This window comes from Protopterus annectens, chromosome 17.part0 (genome assembly GCF_019279795.1).
Source record: "Protopterus annectens isolate FY-2018-M chromosome 17.part0, PAN1.0, whole genome shotgun sequence".
Taxonomy (NCBI): domain Eukaryota; kingdom Metazoa; phylum Chordata; order Ceratodontiformes; family Protopteridae; genus Protopterus; species Protopterus annectens.
In genome coordinates this window covers 321,116,619-321,139,541 of record NC_056751.1, presented here as the reverse complement: position 1 = coordinate 321,139,541, position 22,923 = coordinate 321,116,619, and the positions used below count along the sequence as shown (strand labels likewise).

General features: G+C 40.1%; 1 protein-coding gene across 1 annotated transcript in view; it reads left to right on the top strand.

The window, feature by feature from the left end:
• Positions 1–22,923, top strand: part of TMEM216 (transmembrane protein 216) — a 523,512-nt gene that overhangs the window by 438,033 nt on the left and 62,556 nt on the right. The window contains exon 5 of the mRNA XM_044058946.1: positions 6,610–6,811. Within this exon, the coding sequence (XP_043914881.1) occupies positions 6,610–6,811 (202 nt within the window). The remainder of the gene's footprint in view (positions 1–6,609; positions 6,812–22,923) is intronic.

The following is a 22,923-nucleotide window of genomic DNA, read 5'->3' as shown; positions in this document are numbered from 1 at the left end:
AAAACTTCCAAGCACTTCTCAACTGACTGCTCCTTTAGGGGGAAAGATTGCTCTGCAGGCAAAAAATTGGGAACTCATTGCCCAGGCCAAATGGGTTTTAAATATAGTTTCCCAAGGATACATATTTCACTTCCACACATTATCAACCCCAAACGGTTGGCCAGATCTACCCCCAAATCAGTGGGCAGAGGCTCAAAAGCAAGTACTCTCTCTGTTAAGCATAAAGGCTATTCAAACTGTACCAGAAGAGGAAAAGGGACAAGGTTTCTACTCAAGACTTTTCCTGGTACCCAGAAAAGACAACTCTTGGCGTCCTGTCCTGGACCTTTCTATATTAAACACCTTTTTGGTGATTCCAAAATTCAAGATGCTAACTCTTCACCAGTTACTTCCTATGCTAGGCAAAGATGCCTGGTTGGCAACACTGGATTTAAAAGAAGCCTACCTGCATATCCCAATCAGGGAATCTTGCAGAATATAACTATGCTTCAAAGCAGGCTACATGCACTATCAGTTTTCTGCACTACTCTTTGGCTTAACTACTGCGCCCAGGGTATTCACAAAGTGCCTAGCTCCAGTCATTTTGCAGGCAAAATAACATTCAAATATACCCATACCTGGACGATTGTCTAATTCAGGCAGAAAGCCAGGACATACTTTTGAATCATCTGGCATTTGTACAAAAGGTGCTAACTTGTCTGGGATACACCATAAACGAAAATAAATCACATCTGGTACCCTGTCAACAAATTATATTCCTGGGAGCAAGCTTGAACACAACTTCCCAGATGGCTTTCCTCACGCCAGAGAAACAAATTCATTTGACATCTTATTTCAAACTAATGGCCACAAAAACCCTGCTATCTGCAAGGCAAATACTGCAAGCCTTGGGGTTCATGGCCTCCTGCATTCTACTAATTCCATATGCAAGACTGCATATGAGGAAACTACAGTGGTATCTAAAAAGCCTATGGTGTCAAAATTTTCAGGATCTAGAAGCAATGATCCCTATCATACCTTGCCTACAGTTAGAGTTCCTTTGTTGGGCAGAGGCCTGCCACCAAAACAAGGGACTACCATTCACACTACCCCCTGCTGCCCAAACCCTAACAACAGATGCATCAGACTATGCATGGGGGGGCTAACCTGGCAGGGAAGTGCATTTAGGGCAAATGGAACCCAAGTCAAATGCACCTGCATATCAGTCAAAAAGAAAGGTTAGCTGTACAGAATGCTCTGACAGCCTTCAAGGACCACATTCTTCCAGGACAATTAATGGTAAGGAAGGACAACACCACTGTTATGTCGTACATAAACAAGCAGGGGGGTACCCATTCTAACCCCCTCTGCAGACTAGCCATTGCTCTGTGGAACACAGCTTTGAGCTACCAAGTGCATCTAATGGCTCAGTTCCTGCCAGGAAAACGAAATACACTGGCAGACAAACTCAGCAGAAATCTCATGGACCCACACTAGTGGAAACTGGAACCAAAGATATTCAACATGTTGATAAACAAATGGGGGAGCCCAGATATAGACCTGTTTGCCTCCCCCTAGAGCTACCAATTGGACAAATTCTGCACAATGACTCCCACAAACAAGCTTGGAAAGTGGATGCTCTGTCCTTCAGCTGGAAAAATCTATCAGTTTATGCCTTTCCTCCTCTGCCTTTCCTCTCCAAAGTACTACTAAAGATCAAACAGGACAAACCAAGGATGATACTGATTGCACCAGACTGGCCACGCCAACACTGGATCCCCCTCTTGCACAGTTTGTCACTGTTGGCCCCATGGCACCTACCTCAGACCCCTACCCTGCTGTCACAGCAGGAGAGCCAAATGCTGCACCTTCAGCTTCAAACTCGGACCCTGGCAGCCTGGATAATTGCCTTATCTCTCCATTACCATCCCTCAGCAAACAAGTGTTGGATGTCATTTTGGAGGCAAGGAGGCCTAGTACTAGAAAATCTTATGTTGAAAAATGGAAAAGATTCTGTGCCTGGAACCAAACTCAAGGGATGGGCACAGCAGCGCCCAATTTACCTCTGATTCTTCAATACTTAACTGAGATGCTTCACAAGGGCATTTCTTTTTCCTCAATCAGAATTCACACCTCAGCCATTTCAGCTCATTACAACACAGAACCACCCCTCTTCTCTCATCCACTGCTCAAGCAGTTCTTCAGAGGGGCCAAAAACTTAAGACCACCCAGGAGAGCCCCAACTCCAGCCTGGGACCTTAACTTTGTATTGGAAAAACTCACTCTTCCTCCTTTTGAGCCAGCTGCAAGTGCAGAGTTAAAATTTCTTTCATGGAAAACAGCCTTCCCTTTAGCAATTACTTCAGCAAGACAGGTATCTGAACCACAGGCCCTTATGGCAGTGGGGCCTTTCATCATATTTCATGCAGACAGGGTGTCCCTCAATCCAATCCCTCCTTCATACCCAAGGTGGTATCCAGTGTGGCTCTTAATCAGTCCATTCATTTGCCAGCCTTCTTTTCTAATCCACAGAACAAAGGGGAAAGGATACTGCACTCCTGAGATGTGCACAGCCAACTTAGATTTTACTTGGACAGGACTAAACCACCTCAAAGAAAATCTGAACAATTGCTGGTGGCATTTGCTGCAGGGGCAGAGGGAAAGACTATTTCAAAGCAAACCATTTCTAAATGGATAGGCCATTGTAGTCATTTCTGCTATAAGCACCATGGAAAACCTATCCCACAGGGTATTAGACCCCATTCAACCAGGGCTGCATCTACCTCTACAGCCTTTCTCAGAGGTGTACCTACCAGGGACATCCTAGAAGCTGCTACCTGGACTTCTGTACATACTTTCACCAAGCATTACCATTTACCAATTTTCTCTAAATCCAGAGCTGGCTTTGCCACTGCAGTTTTTCAGGGCCTTATAGCTGGTCCTAATGCTATCTAAATGCCTCCTCCCATCTTTAGCTTTGGGAATCTACTCAAATGTGATGACTGCAACAGTGAAACATGAAGAACATAGTACAGTTGTGTACACTTACCATAAATGTAAATGTTCACGTATATTCACTGTTTCAGTCTTGGTTACCCTCCCTCCAGCTCCCTGACTTCTTTTGGCTATACCTTTACTCTCCATTACTATGCTTAAAAGCTTTTTGGTGTATTTGCTTTTTTGTTGGAGGTGTAACCTTGTACATATATATATAATTGCTTCCCATTAGGGGGGCACCTGACATCTGGGGCAAAAAAAACTGATGTAATGGCGTTGGCTGCATGCTCTATACCCCTGACTACCTGACGTCATGGAATATGAGACAGCAACTGACGCAGGACCCAAGACTTCGATAATCAGGCCAATTGAGGGCTACTGTAAGCAGATAACCCAAATGTGATGACTGCAACAGTGAATACACTCAAACATCTACATTTATGGTAAGTGTACACAACTGTACTTTATTGACTTTGTTAAACTGGAACTACAAATGAAGCAACCATTCCCCTTGCTTCCTTGGATGGTGCCGTCCATGACTCACAATGTCTTTGGGCATACAGAAATATCTTTCATATATGCACTTCTTTGTGCTGTTTTACCTATGTAAAGTATCTATGGCAATCAAATGGCTTTCTGCAAAGTGTACAGCATCCACAGTAAAACTGCTATTCAGTAAGTCTGGTAGGAGATTATACTTACGATGATATGACTGTATGAACCTTGGATACTTCATAGATTTATACTGTTCTAAGGTCACTCAGTCTAAAGACCTTTCACAACTTTGCAGCACCCTCACTCAGATGGCCTGCCTCCCTTTTATATGACAGCCATACCAGTCAATCCCAGAGTACATTTGTGGATATCCTTCCAGTCGTCTTGTTTATGTTTAAGGAAGGTAATGAGTCACACTGCCTAACATGCAGGGAAAGTTTATTTCAGGGATTAGGGAAGCACTATGTTATAAACATGTTCCTCCATTGTGATTATTCATTTACTTGTTGAATATAAGGGAGTGATTACCTCTTTTGACCTTGATGATAGTCCTTTGGCAACTGGCTGGGCTAAATAAAAGGATTTTCTCTTGTCACACCATAATCAAAAATGGGAGGTATCGACCCAAGTAATTTGGAACCTGACTACATTTTCATTTTGTAATACTGTCTTGTCTATATGATATGATAGCGCTCATTATTGTCTACCAAAAGTGATGATGCTACACTTTTTAGCATTTACTTTGAGCCGATTTTTAGTGTACTATGAGTGTACTAGGTAGAGTTCATCCTGGAGGGATTGAGTGTCATACGGTGAATTAACAAAGACCCAGGTTTGCAGTCCTTTGAAAACTTTGATAGCTAGAGGACTTGGCTATCTGAATGGTGATCTGAGAAGTAAATGCAGATAAAGAGAGGTCCCAGTGCCAAATGCTGAGGGACATTGGTGGTCATTTTCATACTTTATGATGAGGCAGCTGTAACTAGTTCTGTGCGGATTCTTTTGTTAAAGGATTTATCTTTTTTATGATGCCTGCATGGGGAATGATGTCAAAGACCTTGGTCTGATCAAAATATGCTGTGTGCACTGCATGGCCACCATCTACAGTCTCCACAATCTCATTGCTTGGCACAGTGAGGCTGCAAACTTGTGTAAATAGATATTAGATGTCTACTACTACTTTCCCTATTTAGAAACACTCCATGAGTATAATAGTTAATACCAATAGAAGGTGCATACTGGCCTGATAGCAGGTGTCCTGGATACCCAGAAAATGATTAGTACAGTTTCTCTAACATTTGGAGACCTTACTTTTTATGCACATTTCCAGCTGTGTTGGCATCCCCAGCCACATCTCAGCTGTCTCCTACTAGCTAGATTTTTATATAATTTTTAATTAGGCAGGTCTGTCTTATTACGGTAAATAAAATTACTGTGTATATCACAGTTTGGGAATGGAGGCTGGGTGAGATCCTTTGGCACCAGATGCCTGGCAATCCTCAAAGTGCAGCAAAATAAGCAATTTTTTCTACTTTCCCCTTGCAGAACCTTGCTTAAAAGGTTCATTATTAGCACTGAATTGGACTATTCTTTTCACTGAGATGGGCATTCCTAGGTTAGGTGAAAAGAGTATAGCCCATTGATTCCTGCTTGGGAAGCCCTGTTGATCCATCCATTCTCCAGTGGTGAGAGTCAGGTAGTAGGGATCAAGCCAGCTTCCTTGCCCTGCAGAGTGGTCAACCTTATCCCCAGGTGTATAACCCCCACTTTGGTGACTTGTGGAATTCCACAATTACTGCACTTTCTTGATGTGAGTGCACAGTGGCAGTGTGGGCTTCCTTGGCCCATACTTCATGGATGATATGTGTTGTACTTCTGCTAGATGTCACTCAAGTGATGGTTTTGAGCCTCTTCCTTTTTCCTAGTGTGGGTGAGATGGCAGCAGCCGCTCATTATTATGCCAACTTGGGTTGCATGTGGCATAGTCAGAGCTTTATCTCTCTAGTCTAAATACATTTTTTCAAACACCTTTGTTGAATTATCACTTGTGGCACAGACAAATTTACATTCATATAAAAGTAATCAAACTATATTAACATAAACATTATGCTTCACATATATTTCTATATATCATATAACCTAAGCAATATCACATAAAGTATTCAGTTCCTGCTTTCTTTCGTTTTTAAACAACAATAGGCAAAATCTTTTGTCTCTTCAGTCTAGTCTATCTTCGGTCATCAGTGTTACAGTGCAGATTGCATTTTACATGGTTATATTGCATGGGTATATCTACCAATCTGTCCATTAGTCTCTACTGCGTCCATTTTTGGAATGCTGGTTATGTTGACATATTCAGGTGTCCACTGGTGATCAGGAATCTGTCAGGACAAGTTACTATAGAAAATTACCTCCTTACAGATCCATATCTGTACTTTCAAAAGACAGAGTCCATGCCAAACAAGGCTGCTGGTGCCACAGACACCTGATTTATAGAAGCTCTCCCCTAAGGACTTGACAGCTGATTCCTGTAACAGCTGGCAGTGTAGGTTAATGGTTAATGAAGCAAACTGATTAAAAGCTGCAACCTACAGACCTAGTTGTGATAAGTAGCTAAGAAAACCAGATCAAAACTGTCTGGCCTCCTGTGAAAACAGTTCTGTCTAGTGAGATTTCTGTCATTAACCAACATTTGAATAAATTAAACAGATATAAAGTTACTGCTTGTTTATACATATAAATATATTTGTGTTCTAATCTTCCTGTCATTAATATTATTAACCAAGAGTCTATGATGGAATCTTCAAACTTATAACAGTTATTAGGGAATCATTAATTGTTATTTTCTGTATCACAGTTGTACTAATTCTCTTTAACTGCATCTTTGTCCTGCTGTAAGACTCACATGCTTTATCGGCAAACAGATAACTGCATTCAGCATGTTGACAACCACTGCTTCAAAGTAATATTTTTATGATAAATTATTTTGTTTTATTTGTGTGTATGGAAGATATTCAGAACATAGTTAAGTAACATACACAAATTATTTACTAAATGAATAATTCAGTATTACTGCAAAAATTAGAATTGTTGAATAACACAGCAAATAGTTTAACACTATTTATTTGTATATTCTAGGCTCAAAAGGGAATCTCACACAACGGAAATTACCTCTTTGTATTGGTCTGGCCTTAACATTCCCATCTGCTGCTATGGCTGTGTACTACTTGCTCCTTCAAACTTATATAGTACGGATTGAAGTTATTATCAATGCCATCTTGCTGGTGCTGTATGCTTTTGAAGTTATCCTTGGTGTTGTAGCGCTGGCCGAATTCATACGGTAATAGTCATTCCTCATAAGAATGCTTAAATAAGCAAATAAAAGTTTGATATTGTATTGACAGAGCTTGAAAATTCTGTTGCTGTCATTGTACATTCACTTTTCACTACACAGCAAAGTATGAATGGGCTACTGTCACAGCCTTGTCTCCCTTTTATTCCATAAGCTGAATGCAGCACAATACCTTTCTTGGAATATTTCTGTATTGCTAAAAGCTTTCATTACACTTAATGAGGGGTAGTTTGTGTGTGTGTGTGTGTGTGTGTGTGTGTGTGTGTGTGTGTGTGTGTGTGTGTGTGTGTGTGTGTGTGTGTGTTTCTATGAATGGGAGGATACATAATACTTTGGAGTGAGAATGATATGAGTTCAAATCTGGTTTGTACTAAATTAACTCCGAAACAAAATTGCTAGCAAGTACGGCAGGTGCACGAGCCACAGTAACATGAGTATTAACAAACAAAAAAGGCCAGCACCAGGGAATGAAGTAGAATGAAGCAAAAATAGAAACAAAAATGTTTTATTATTAGAACCAGACCGGTTTCAGCTTATAGCTTTCCTCAGTGGCTATACATGATGTGTGGTTGACAGACTGCATTTAAATATTGAAACCAATAAAGCAAATAATGACATCATTTCCTGTTAGACCCAGAAAAAAGTTGTGCAAATAAAATACATATATACATATGTATAAAAAATATATTGTGTAAATGAAAAATATAGAAATTAACAACAAAAATTGAATGTATTCAAAAAAATATATGAATTATAAAATAATAACTGGACATTATATCAAAACTTAATAAAAGTTTTATAACTTGTCTTTAAGACCTGGGGAAAAAAGGCCCCCTAGTTTCACTATCCATTTCTTTTCTTTATTATTTAGTAAATCATGCCATCCTGTTCTAAAATCTTTATTTCCAAAAACTCTATCAATAATGCTGAAAGAAAATTTTGTTGTTGAATGAGTGAGTGAATGTTTGTACAGTGCATTGGTCATTCTACCATTCCTAATGTCCCCCAAATGTTCAGACATATGACATCTGAACTGTCTTGAGGTCTGACCAATATAAAATGCTTGGCATGTACAAGTTACTAAATAAATGACCCATTCACTTCCACAGTTGGCAAAGCACTTGATGTCAAATAATCTGCCTGTATTTTTACTGGTAAAGTTCTTGGTTTTGAAGATGTATTTACAAAATGAGCAATGTCCACATGGATAACACCCCACCAGTCTATCTCCAGAAAGAGTGGTCTGATGATAAAGGCTAGATTGAGACGTAACCCTTTTATAATAAGAAAAATGTGATCGAAGAGTTTTACCTTTTCTGTATGAAAATTTGCATCTATCCCCCAACCAATCATCTAATCTTATGTTGCTTTTAAGTATGTTCCAGTTTTTGTTGATGATATCTGTAAATTGAGAAGTATTCCTCCCAAAAGTGGTAACTAGCCTGATAATATCCTGTTTATCCCGAGAATGTTTTGATTTATATGATAATAAACTTTCTCTAGATTGATTTGATGCCCATGTAGAGGCATTATGGACATTATCATGCTTGTACCCTCTCTCTAGAAATCTATCAGTCAAATCTTGTTGACATATAGTGAGGTCTTGCTCAGAAGAGCAAATTCTTCTAATTCTCAGAAATTGTGATTTGGGAATATTATTGATTGTATGTCTGGGATGTAAATTGGATGCATGTAGCAAACTGTTGTATTGTGAATACTTCCTATAAACTGTTGTTCTGAATGTGTGGTCGGGTTTTCGCTCCAAATGAACATCTAAAAAATCAATTTCTTGTGCATGATAATTCACAGTAAATTCAACACCCCACTTATTACAATTGAGATACTCCACAAATTCTGAAAGATATTCTGATCCCCCTCTCCAGACTAGCCAACAGTCGTCCAAATAAGCGCCAAATATCAATTTCAGGCAAGTATAAATTGTGCATGCCATCATAGATGATCTGTTCCTCTATATACCCCATAAATAAATCTGCATAAATAGGGGCAAAGGAAGCCCCCATAGCTGTACCCTGAATTTGCCAGTAGCATTGGTCCTGGAAATAAAAAACATTCCTGGTAAGTATATGTTCAGCCATACAGACTAAAAGAGTGTTAAAACCAGGAGGATAGATGTTGATTCTATTCAACCAAAATTCCAATGCCATCAATCCGACCCAATGGGGAATGCAGGTATATAAAGACTTCACATCCAGAGTACACATAAGCCAATGAGATTCCATTTGGGATTCCAAAACTATTTGAAGAAATTCTGTTGTATCTTTAATTCTGGCCCTGATGTATGCCAATAGGGGCTTCAAATGCTCCATTAGATAGACAGACAAGGGTTCAGTGAGTGAACCAATTCCCGAGACAATAGGTCTACGGGGAGGTTCCAAAAGGGATTTGTGGATTTTGGGTAAGAGATATAGATATTGTTTGCGGGGGTCACGTACTGTTAGTTGAATTCTTGTTTTTGCACTAATGATCCCTTCCTCTACTGCAGAATCAAGAAAAGCGTCTATAGCTTTTTTAAAATTTGGGGTTGGGTCTACAGGCATGTGGAAGTAATGCTGATTGTTAGACAACTGTCTTTTACCTTCAGCCCAGTAATAACTGGAATCCATAATGACTATGGCCCCACCCTTATCTGCTGGAAGAATAACAATATCAGTATTGGATTTGAGATCAAATAGTGCCTGTTGTTCATCCATGCTAAGGTTCTCTCTCAAGATGTTCCCTGAACCCAAAAGATGGTGCAAATCTTTAATAATGGCTTGTTGGAATACATTTACATGTTTATCCATCGGTGGATTAAAATTGGATGGTAGGAAGCGAAATTCAGTAGATCTTTGAGTGTTGTCTTGTTGATCAAAATACAATTTTAAATTAATTTTACGACAAAAAGCCAAAGTATCAGCAACAAAATCACTTTCGTCCACAAAAAATCCTGGAATATAGCCAAGTCCTTTATTTAACAGAGTTTCTTGATAAGAAGTTAGTACATAACTAGAAATGTTGTGTATGTTAGAAAATCTAGGATTTATTTCACTACACTCTGAAGAAAGCCCTCTAGAGTGTCTATGCCTGTGCTTACGTCCCCCCTATGTCTTCCACATCTAAAGGGAATTGAGAATTACGACCCTTTTTCAAAATGGGGGAGTCATTAACGTGGTTAGCTTCCGTATCTGTAGCAGAGGATTCCTCACCAGATGTAGTGCCTTGTGAGGAATCCTTCTTTAATATTGACCTAGGTCTTTTTTTACGTGTAAAAGTGGGATTATTAGGAGTCCCGGTACCCCCAGCAAACCTCACACTTCTCTGTGACTCAAAGGGTTTGCCCTTTTCATAATCTTGCACTGGAATTTTGGTTGAATAGAATCAACATCTATCCTCCTGGTTTTAACACTCTTTTAGTCTGTATGGCTGAACATATACTTACCAGGAATGTTTTTTATTTCCAGGACCAATGCTACTGGCAAATTCAGGGTACAGCTATGGGGGCTTCCTTTGCCCCTATTTATGCGGATTTATTTATGGGGTATATAGAGGAACAGATCATCTATGATGGCATGCACAATTTATACTTGCCTGAAATTGATATTTGGCGGCGCTATTTGGACGACTGTTGGCTAGTCTGGAGAGGGGGATCAGAATATCTTTCAGAATTTGAGGAGTATCTCAATTGTAATAAGTGGGGTGTTGAATTTACTGTGAATTATCATGCACAAGAAATTGATTTTTTAGATGTTCATTTGGAGCGAAAACCCGACCACACATTCAGAACAACAGTTTATAGGAAGTATTCACAATATAACAGTTTGCTACATGCTTCCAGTTTACATCCCAGACATACAATCAATAATATTCCCAAATCACAATTTCTGAGAATTAGAAGAATTTGCTCTTCTGAGCAAGACCTCACTATATGTCAACAAGATTTGACTGATAGATTTCTAGAGAGAGGGTACAAGCATGATAATGTCCATAATGCCTCTACATGGGCATCTAATCAATCTAGACAAAGTTTATTATCATATAAATCAAAACATTCTCAGGATAAACAGGATATTATCAGGCTAGTTACCACTTTTGGGAGGAATACTTCTCAATTTACAGATATCATCAACAAAAACTGGAACATACTTAAAAGCAACATAAGATTAGATGATTGGTTGGGGGATAGATGCAAATTTTCATACAGAAAAGGTAAAACTCTTCGATCACATTTTTCTTATTATAAAAGGGTTACGTCTCAATCTAGCCTTTATCATCAGACCACTCTTTCTGGAGATAGACTGGTGGGGTGTTATCCATGTGGACATTGCTCATTTTGTAAATACATCTTCAAAACCAAGAACTTTACCAGTAAAAATACAGGCAGATTATTTGACATCAAGTGCTTTGCCAACTGTGGAAGTGAATGGGTCATTTATTTAGTAACTTGTACATGCCAAGCATTTTATATTGGTCAGACCTCAAGACAGTTCAGATGTCGTATGTCTGAACATTTGGGGGACATTAGGAATGGTAGAATGACCAATGCATTGTACAAACATTCACTCACTCATTCAACAGCAAAATTTACTTTCAGCATTATTGATAGAGTTTTTGGAAATAAAGATTTTAGAACAGGATGGCATGATTTACTAAATAATAAAGAAAAGAAATGGATAGTGAAACTAGGGGGTCTTTTTTCCCCAGGTCTTAATGACAAGTTATAAAACTTTTATTAAGTTTTGATATAATGTCCAGTTATTATTTTATAATTCATATATTTTTTGAATACATTCAATTTTTGTTAATTTCTATATTTTTCATTTACACAATATATTTTTTATACATATGTATACATGTATTTTATTTGCACAACTTTTTTCTGGGTCTAACAGGAAATGATGTCATTATTTGCTTTATTGGTTTCAATATTTAAATGCAGTCTGTCAACCACACATCATGTATAGCCACTGAGGAAAGCTATAAGCTGAAACCGGTCTGGTTCTAATAATAAAACATTTTTGTTTCTATTTTTGCTTCATTCTACTTCATTCCCTGGTGCTGGCCTTTTTTGTTTGTTTGTACTAAATTAAGCCTTTCTGTATGTAATATATACTGTACTGAAATGTATGTTACTAATTCATGTGGTTTTGTTAAGGGGAACATTGCCAGTTTCATGGCATAAAGGGTTGAAAGCCTGACCACTTCCTAGACAACCAGGATCCATTTAGAGCCCAAACACTAGAAGAGCCAGTAAGGAGGATGTGAGTAAGTGACCAATTTGGCTTATCCATTCTGAGAACTCTGGTCTGACTTGCTGCGTTATTGCCATATGTCAGATGCCCTGCATGGTGCAGAAGTAAGTGATGCCAGTGAAAGGACATGGAACCTTTGACTTGCAGCCAGGATTTGGTGGTATTGCAGGCCCTGCTTCATTAGATGTCTGCTGCCTCTATCAGATGGGGTTATGGGAAATAATATAAATGCCCTACAGTGACACACCACTGACTAGCCGTCTACTACTATACATCAGAAGGGTGTGGTAAGGGAAGGACTGATCTGTTGGCATGGAGCAGAGGAAAAATATATCAGGGAAAAAAAAAGAAATAGAGGATATAGGGTTGTAATGTTAAAGATAAATGGGGGAGATGGTCGAAATTTAGCCTTTTATATTTTTGGTCCATTCAGTAAATATGGCATGTGTGTGTGTCTGTTACACACACACACGTCTGACATAGAGGTAGTTGCTAAGAGTGAATCTTTTTCAAAAATTATGAAGTGTCTTAGCTTTGAGGAGTAACAGGAATAAAGTTAAACAGCTGACTATTATTTTTTCCTCTAAGTTTAGAATACTTGATAACTTTGTTGCAGACTGCTGTTGAAGCTTGAAACCCTGGACATACAATGAAAAAATAAAGTGTCTTGTATCAGTGGTGCACACAGTATAAGGAGTGAATACGTAGAATGATAAAATTTGTACTTGGGTGCATGTTATCCGTAAGTATAAAAGCATGAGCTACTCATCTGCTAACAGTTTATGTGAAACAGAAATCCATAACTATTTATACAGTTATATAGGGAAATCTTTGGCACGTGTACCATGTTATAAGTGCAGAGTATCCATTAAGTAACAAAATGGAGAGACTAAGTGGGCCAGGGAGTCCTTATGGGCCATGATATTATGTGTATTGCTTACATGGTGAAATAGTGCTAGGGCTTCTGCTGGCACCGCTTGTTCAGGTAATGGCCCCTGTATCTTGGATTTGACCGATGGAGAGCAAATTGAGAGGCTCAGAACTAGCGTGTGTTTTTGGTTGGAAAGTAAGGGCAAAAGGCACTGTAGCAGAAAACGTGGTAGAGACCATGTGAACTGCTGTGTTTAACTGTCAGTGTAACAAAATAAGAAGCACAGACACCTTCAACTGTGCACATTATACATCTGATGGCAGTGATGTACATACTTGCATCTAAATCCATTTATGAAAATGTCAGTTATGTTGCAAAGATTGCAGTATATTGGAGTTTGCCAGTGGTCTCTACCTTCCCCTAATTTTGTGCCAGCTGTTTACTGCCTGAGTTCTGGTAGCTGTAAAGGTCAGTTTTCCTTGAAGATAGGAAATCCACCTGGGGAAGGATCATGCCTTATCTACTTAATAGGACAAATAAGGGAATGAAAGGGCTAGGCAGCACTGGCAAAACTATGGAGTTCAAAAAATCTGGACCAAAAAATTACTATAAAAGACTTTTTTTTTAAAATCAGAATGACTTTGTCTACCAGAGGTTTTGGTTTGAATACTTTACAAACTACCCATGTTATACAACTATGAAAGTGAGACTTGAGTATTTCATTTACCTCATGTTGTCTTCTTTGTCCGTTCCTCAACAAATGAGTCTCTGATCCAACCTCAGATCCAGTTTGGTCCACTTTGTTAGATTTAAGCTTAGTAGCTTGAGCTCCTCACCTTACCCATAATCTTCTTTTCTCCTGAGGTACCTTAGGTCCTGTTTGCTGATTCAGTATTTGGACATGGTCACCAGTAGCTCAAGTGGAATGGGTAAGTGATTTTTCCATTTATGTTGGTCAATTTTTCTCTGTCTTTCTTTACTCCTCCTAGTTTTGTACTATAAAATGAAGATTAAAAAGAGAGAGAGAGAATTAAAAAGAAGATTAAAAAAAGAGAGAAATTTCATCTTAGGTTATCTATTTCCAACTCTGCTAGTCATCGAGCCTTGTGCCATTTGCCTTTCTTGCTACCTGATTACTAGGTACATCTTGTCTACCATTATTTGTACTTCCCTTCTCCTTTATACTTTTGGGTATTAGTATTACCATTGGTGTGTTTTCTATGCTTTGTATACTTTCTGATTGTTGTACTATTTCCTTGTGTTGCTATAATGTTGGATAAACCAGCTCTCTTCATGTGGGCACAAGATCCCCAACTCAGATGCCCACTCTGAGTGTGTCTACTGCCTTTGGGCAGATCATCTCTCCACTGATTGTAATATTTGTGCTGCATTTAACCATAGGGCTCTAGTAGAGCATTGGAATGAATTAATCTTGAAAGGATTAATCCCTTCTTCTTTATCTGGAGCTCCTTCCTCATCCAAGAAGTCTTTGGGGTCTACAAAAAAAGATGCAGCTAACAAATCTAAAGAACTGAGAACTGAGAAAACCTTCTTCAGATCACTCTCCTTCTTCCGGCTCGGCCCCACCCAAGAAAATCTCAAGAGAAAAACTAAACCATTGGCTCCAACTGCCCCTTTGGATCCAAATCAAAACAAATCTAAGTCTCCACAGGCCAGATCAAAGTTCTCTCTTGAGCCTTTTACTTTGAGGATGCACTCACCTTTCTTGCAGGAGACAACTCAAAGGGTATCCTGCCCACCCTAGATCTCCTCATCCTTCAGGTCATCTAGGAGCCTAACAGAAGCAGACGTGGACATGATGATGAGAAAGTTTCTCAGAACCCAGATTTATTTGGAAGTTATCCATGTTATCCGGATCTGTGAGTCTGCCTCCAGCACCACCCCAGCCTTTGACTCATACTCTGATTCGGACATTGATTTCAAAGCCTATAGACCAGAGAATTCCAAATTTGTCTGTATCAGATCTGAAGACTTGATCTTTGATAACTCTGACACCTTCTCTGATCCAGATGGCGCCAAACCTGTTGGAGCCAGAGGGATCTCGGAGCCTTAGTGTCAGAGCTAGATCTGGGGGGTTGGGTTCAACTCTGATGCTTTCAGAGCCATCTCTGCCTTTTTTTATCCTTGTCATTGGGCAGTTTGGCTCCAACCTCTGCATCAAGGTGTGCGATCCTATGGTTATTGAGTTCCATCCTGCTCAGGTGGCTTTCGATCCTGCCAAGCTGAGACTTGGTTCCCCCATGGCTTCTGGCTTTGAGTTAATGGAGAGAGAGACCTCTTTACCTTCCTGCCTGCCCCCTCAAACTGTCTACTGCAGATCCTGAGTCTTTTCATCCTGTCCCATCAGGACAGCTGACCTGGTCAAGCTTGGAGACGGTCTTCATTCAGGACTCTGCTGACACATCCGACCTCGGACCCTCCCCCACACTGGAGAGCCTTTTTGGAAGCATGTGTGTAAAAGGAAGCTCTTAGACTCCCCACAGGAGTCTTTAACTGAATACACTGACTTTGATGAAGGGGAAGGGTCCCCCAGTTCACTCTCTGAGGATGTCTGTTTTGGCTTGACAGAAAGGTGACTGTTTTTTTGACCCCACTTCCCAGGAGGAGTCAGTGTTTCTTGAGGCTTTCAAAGCAGGCTGAGCTGTATTTTTGATAGTCCTCCTAGTGGACGATATGGCAGACCTCATCTACAGCCATACTTGGAACGATCCGAATGTCACAGAACCTATCTCCAAGAGGCCAGATAAATTACCTTGTTGCAACAAAAGATAAGGCCTATTGAAGCAAAGGTCCCTCACTGGATGCTACGGTGGTTGCAGCAGCCACAAGAAGGAACCCATGGAACAAAATTCTACTGTCCATCCCCCAAACAGAGAGTTCAGGGAGTTGGACAGATTTGGGAAGCATGTCTATGCATCATTGACCTCTATCCTCAGGTCACTGAACTGTTTGTCACATGTTATAAGATTTCAGAGGGAATTGGTCAAGGTGTTTTCCAATACTCTCTCAGGATTCATATTTGTGTAAGACAAGACAACTGTTTCTTCACAAATGGCCACCCTCCAGTCCTTATCAAATGCCTCCATGAGGTTAATTTCTCAGTCCTCAGAGGGAGCTTCAGGAATTGCTGTAAGAAGGCATGCCTGGATGCACTTTTGTGACTTTGATTCATAGGTTGGTACTAGGCTATTAGCCCTAGGGCCTATACAAGCCTAGTCATAAGAATTCCCTGGCTATTTCTTCCCACACTATTTACTTCCCAAGACCCCTGTCTATCAGGGCGACTGATGTGATCCCTGGGGTGAATTTCCTTTCTCCCATCCAGACATCAAGGTTACTTTTGAAGAGGGCCAAAGAGGTGCTCTGCTTGACAAGTATGGGCAGTCTATTCCAGAATCTGGGGAGTCTCTGGGTCAGGAACCTATCCCTCCAGCATGTTTTGTTTATTGTGATGACAAGGTTTAGATCCCTGGAACATGTGGCTCTGAGGGATTGGGATTTCTTTAAGTGTAGCATGTCCAACAGCTCTGGGTTTGATATGGCCTTGTATGTTAAGCAGAGATCACCTCAGAGTAGACCATATGCGACAAAGTATAGTTGGAGTTTTTTAAGGTGGTCAGCATAGGTCATCTGCTTTAGGCCTGTGATTCTTTTAGTGAGGTATTTCTGCAGCCTTTCTAGTTGTTGCAGATGTCTTGAGAGGTACATACCAAATGGGGCGTTGTATTATATAATGGGTCTAATGAGGGATGAGTACAGTGGGACAGTGACCTCCTTTTTTCTGGATGCCCTTTAAGACTTCATTCATCAAAGCTCCTTTTGATGGATCTGCCTTGTTTGGCCCTAATGTGAAGAAGACACTGTCTAGGAGTGTGTAGGATAGGAAGACATTATCTGCCATGGGAACTTGTTTTTCTGCCCTTCAAAAGACTTTCTCATGAAACCAGAGAGGAAGCAGAAAGATGTGGTTCTGAAAGACACAATGGTCTTCCCAGGACTCCTACAGTGGCAGACCCCCCCCCCCCCGCACAGCAGAGGGGAGAACTCTAATGGAAGATGTTGCCCCTGTGGGAGAGGTGGCCTGCAGCATCAGGGCTTCAGAGGCCCTTTTTCCAAGAAGCCCTTTCAAAGACCATGAAGGGTTGCACCCAGAAGCTTGGTCTGCCATAACCAAAGATACTTTGATGCACATAATAATATCCAGAGGTTATCACATGCCATTTTTCATTCTACTTCCCCAACAGAACAAAATAATTCCCAATGTTTCACCCAGTCAGGGGAAAGTAGCAGCCATAGAAACAGAAACGCTGCTGAGAAAGAGAGTCATCCATGTGGTCTCGGCAGGCCAACAAGGGTCTGGAACCTATTCAAGATTCTTTTTAGTGCCAAAAAAAGACAGGGGACCTAAGACTAATTTTGGATTTCAGCAATATGAATCAATTAATAAAGCTGTCAAAGTTCTGGATGGTCATGGTTTAGTTCATTCTGCCACTGTTGTGGATGATTGGATGTACTCCATGGATCTCCAGGATGTATAATATCATATCAAGATACACAAGTGCTCCAGGGGATACCTACAGTTCTGGCTGGGAGCCAGTCATTATCAGTTCAGAGCTCTGCCCTTTGGTCTCACCACAGCCTCCAGGGTGTTCACCAAGTTCATGCAGTAGTTGCAGCTTACATGTGACTGCACAGATTCCATGTGTTTCTTTAACTAGATGACTGGCTCCTTTCTGCTTCCACCAAGACTCTACTGATTCAGGCCAGGTACTACTTGCTCCATCTGTGTCTTCAACTGGGCATCACAGTGAAATATGCCAAGTCTCAGTTCTATCCTACTTAAGCCCTGGAATTCATTGGTGCTCATCTGGATATGGTCACACTGATCACAAGCTTACCACAGACTAGGTTAAGCAATCTACAGAACCAAACATTCCCATTATCTCTCTTCTTTTCCCTCCAGCTAGGTTGGTTTGACAGCTTTTTGAATCAACGGCAGCCTCTATGGTTCTGGTACCTTTAGCAATATTTTACATTAGGGGGTACTACAATGAACCCTTGAGGTACAATGGTCAATAGGGCGTCATCCTCTGACTGTGCCTATTTGAATTAAAATATTTGTAAACCGCACATATTCTGGTGGATTCACACAGAAGGAGTCTGTCTGGGCTGCCCTTTTATTCTTCCTACACCCCAGGCCACAGGGACAACAATGCCTCCCAACTAGGGTGGGAGGGATTACTTGGGAAGGACAGTCCAAGACATGTGATTTCAGTTCGAGGTCAATCTTCACATCAGTATGCTAGAAATTAGAGCATTCATGTTGGGATTGCAGGTGTTTCAAGATGTTCTCCCTCTAGGGATGGTTGCTGTTTAGACAGACAATATGTCAGCGGTCTAGTACATCAACAAACAGGGAAAAACACGGTCATACCCCATATGTCAAGAGGGAATGAGAGTGTGGCAATGGGTAGTCTCTTCCGGATGCTTTCTTTTGGCAATGCATATTCTGGGGAAGTCCAGTGTGCTAGCAGACAAACTGAGCAGGTCCATTTTACTTCCTCACGAGTGCTCTCTCAGTCAGTGGTGAAAATGATATTTTACAAATGGGGCCACCCATGCTGTGATTTCTTATCTTCTTTCATCAGTTCCAAGTCCAGCAGGTACTTTGCCCTGATCCCCCAGAGAGTGAGTCACAGAGAGTCTCACTGATTCATGATAGGCCCTCCAGTATCTTCTATGCCTTTTCCTCCACTCCTCTCATTCCCAAATTTCTCCTGAAAGCATTTCAGCAGAAGAGAAGGTAATCCTCATTGTTTTATTCTGGCCTCTACAAGTGTGGTTCTCCTTCCTGTGGCCTCACCTAGTTCACTCTGTCTGGGTATTGGATCCTTCTCAGGACCTTCTATCTCATCCATCCAGGGTACCGCACCCGGATATTTGAACCCTCAAATTGACTTCACTTTCACTGATGACTAAAAACTCCAGTCTTTCTTTCCCAGTTTATCACATCCTTACATTATCTCAGAAAGTTTCTACCAGAAAGATTTATTAGAGTAAATGGAAATAGTTTTCTATTTGGGCTCTCCAGGGACACTGAGATCCCTTTTCAGCACCTATTTAAGTTGTTCTTGACTTCCTTGCTTCCATTTTAAATGATGGAGCTAGATATTTCACAATTAAGGTCCAACTGCTGCCATTTCTAATTTCACTTAGGCGAAAACCATTTTTCTTTGGCATCTCTGATGCAGCGGTAGCATTGTTGCCTCACAGCAAGAGATTCTCCCGTTTGATTCTCAGCTAGTGTGCAGGGAGTGCCTTCTGTGTGGAGTCTGCATGTCCTCCCCACGGTCGAGTGGTGTTCCGTAAGACATGCGTGAATGGGCGTGCCTTTGTTGATGGTTGGACGTCGAACTGGCAACTCAGGACTGTGAAAATCTACTACCAATCATTAGCGGACCGGAGTTCCGCTGTGGTGACCCCTAACCAGGAAAAGCCGAAAGACAACAACAACATCTCTGATATTATATAAGACTTTTCTTAAAGGTACCTGTAGATCAGAATGCAAGTGAAGTGTGCTGTATCTTTAAAAAGTATGTCAAGGCTGCACGTGCACGCATAAATTCCTGACACGTGCAATCCCTAGTGCCATTTTGTAAGAGTAGCCAGAGTGAGAGCATGCATGATCTAAATTGTTAGTTTGTATATAAGTTACTTAAGTTAAAGTCAGTAAATTTCTATAGTGATGTGTTTGTATAAAATAAAGCTGCTTGAACAGAACCCATGAAGACTCTTCTATTGTATCCAAAGTAGGAGAGCGACATGGTGTCAGAACTGGGATTGAAGAGAATAAGATCCAGAGCCATGAGGTACAGAGACGATAGTGAAGGTAAAACTAAGAGAAACAAGCACAAAAAGAGCCAGAAAATAATCAAAGGCAGTGAAAAGTAGCACAAACTGTTTATTTGATAGAAGACACAGAACGGGGCATTACAAGAGCACAAACCACATTACTGAGCAAGTGGAATGCATGAAAAGTTTGTCGGCTAAAAGAAATGTTTAAAATAAAGATATTTGATGAAACAACAGTAAAGCAAAATGAACATTTTATCTATTTATTTATTTATTTTACATTTGTTGACCGGGCTAGTCTAGCTGGATATATTTCCATTTTCAGTAGAGGCCCGGGGAGAAAAGCTCCACACAGATATACAAAAGTATAAAATATTGTTACATGGTAAAATAAGGATTAATAAACAAAATAGAAACAGGTAGTTATTACATTCTAGATATAAAAACACTTGAGAAAAGTTACAGTAATCAGAATAATGCTTAAGAAAGCTAAATCAGATATAATACAGTAAGAGCTATGTACAATAGATATAAAAACACTTGAGAAACAGTAACAGTGAACAAGAGTATTGCTTAAGACAGCTAAAACAGGTAGTAAGAGTTATGTACAATAGTTCATATCAGATAGAAGGATTTAAATAATAAGTTGATTAGAGTTTAAATAATGTCAGTTTTATTTACAAGACAAAGCATGTAAATGTTTGGAAGATTGGTAAGAAGAGGAAGAAACAGGGGTGAAGAGGATGGTTAGGGTTACTACAAGGGAATAGCCAGTGCATTTGGAAGTGTTTTCTAAGTTTTTGTTTAAAGAGTGACAAGGATGTAATTAGAGTTAGTTCAGTGGGTAATAGGTTCCAGTTTTTTCCTGCTGTGTTGGTAAACAGAGAGTCACCAGCTGTATTATTTGACTTTGCTAAGCTAGCAAGGAGTTTGCTAGAAGAACGTAGGGAGTTCAGATTATTATATGGGACTAAGAGTTTTGAGAGTATAGGGGTATTATTGGGTTGGTAAAATATCTTGTGGGCAATTGTGAGTTGTGGGATTATCAGATGGTTTTGGAATTTCAGCCAATCTAGTTGTCTAAGATTAGAACAGTGATGGGTTCTGAAGGGATTGCCAGTAGCGAATCTGGCAATGTTATTATAGGAAGTTGCTAATTTGTTAAGGTTGGTTTTCTTAAGGTTGGTAAATATAGGTGAAGCATACAGAAGGGTTGAGATTAGGTGGGAGTGAGCGATCTTGGCTCTGGCTGCTGAGGTTAGAAAAGGTTTTATTCTGTATAAGGAGCCTATTTTTCTGTTTACTATTTTAATGGTGTTGTTTATATGGTAATCAAATGAGAGATTATGGTCACTGGTTATTCCTAGAAGTTTAGTGGTAGAGTCAGGGACAATAACAGTACCATTATTTGAAGAGATTGGGAAGTCTAAGGGGGAGGACCTAGTAGTGGGTGTAAAGAGAAGGAGTTTTGTTTTTTTGGCATTAAGAAGGAGACAACGTTTGGTAAACCATGTTTCTACAGTGTTGAAAACATCTTGAGTAAGAGAATATAGTTCAGATGGAGAGGTTGATGAGCATATTAGTGTGGAGTCATCTGCATATTGAATACAAGTGGCTTGAGGAATTGCTACATTGAGATCATTAATAAATCATGAGAAGAGAAGTGGTCCAAGAATAGAGCCCTGAGGGACCCCAATGGTAACAGGTAAAAAGGATGAGACTTGATTTTCCCAGAGGACTGCTTGTTGCCTGTTGCTGAGGTATGATCTGAACCATTTAATGGCCAGAGAATCAAAGGAAAGAGATTCAAGAATATTGATTAAGAGGGTATAGTTAACCATGTCGAAAGCTTTAGAGAGGTCAATAAAGAGTGCAAAAGAGAGGAGGCTTTTATTACGGTTTCTATTGATGGTATCTGTGAAGGACAGAAGGGCAGTAGTGGTACTATGTGATGGTCTAAAGCCATGTTGACAGTTTGCTATTAAGTTATGTTGAGAGAGATGGTGTAGAAGTTGTTGGTGGATGCATTTTTCCATAATTTTTGCTAAGGGTGATAAGAGAGCAATTGGTTGATAGAGTAATCATTAGAGTTCCCACCTTTATGTAGGGGGATATGTGGGAGATTTTCCAAACATCTGGGATGGTTCCTTCTTGGATTGTCCTATTTATAAGGATAGATATAGGGTAAGCAATTACCTTGGCTGCTTTTTGGAGAAATTGGGAAGGAAGTTGGCAGGCAGGTGGAGTACATGGCTTAAGTTTTAGAATAAGTTTATAGATTAGAGAGGTAGAGATGGGTTGTATTTTGAATTTAGAGAAAGAGTGCGGTAAGTCGATGGGAATGCTGGAGTTTTCTGAGATAAGTTGACTAGCTAGAGATTGTATAGTGTCAGTGAAGAAAGAGTTAAAGGTATTGGCAGTTTGATGGGGAGTATTTGGATCTGCATCAAGTGGGGTGGGTGTTCGGGAGTTACCTGGGGAAAGGAGCTTATTTATGCAAGACCAGAACTGCTGGGGATTATTTTGATGAGTTTGCTGAAGTTTACAATAGTAGTTTTTTTTATCTGTAAGTATTGCCTTTTTTATGCTGTTTCTAAGTTGCCTAAAATGTAGATGATCAGAGCTATTTCTATAGGTTTTCCATTTAGCCCAGACTTTGTTCCCAAGTAGAATTTGATTCCTAGTTTCATTTGAAAGCCATGGGGCTGGGTTAGACTTCATTCTAATGAAACGTTTGGGAGCATGCTTATCCAGGATTGATAAGAATGCAGTGTTAAAATACTGTACAGCCTCTTCAAGTGGAAGGGATTTTAATGGGTTCCAATTGCATGCTTTAAGCTCAGTTTGAAATAATTCTGCCTTAAAGTGTTTGGTAGAGCGTGCTGTCCTAAAGATGAGGAGGTTTGGAAAATCCTTCTTTTCTCTAGTGATGTAGGTCAAGGAATGATCACTTACATCATCTGGCAGGGTTCCTACTTTGTAAGATTGTTTCACTTTGTTTATGAGAATCCAGTCTAAGGTACTCTCTTTCTTATTAGGTTTGTTAATTCTGGTTGTAGAGGTTATGGTTTGGGTAAAGCATGGAAGTTAATATGAGAGGTAGGATT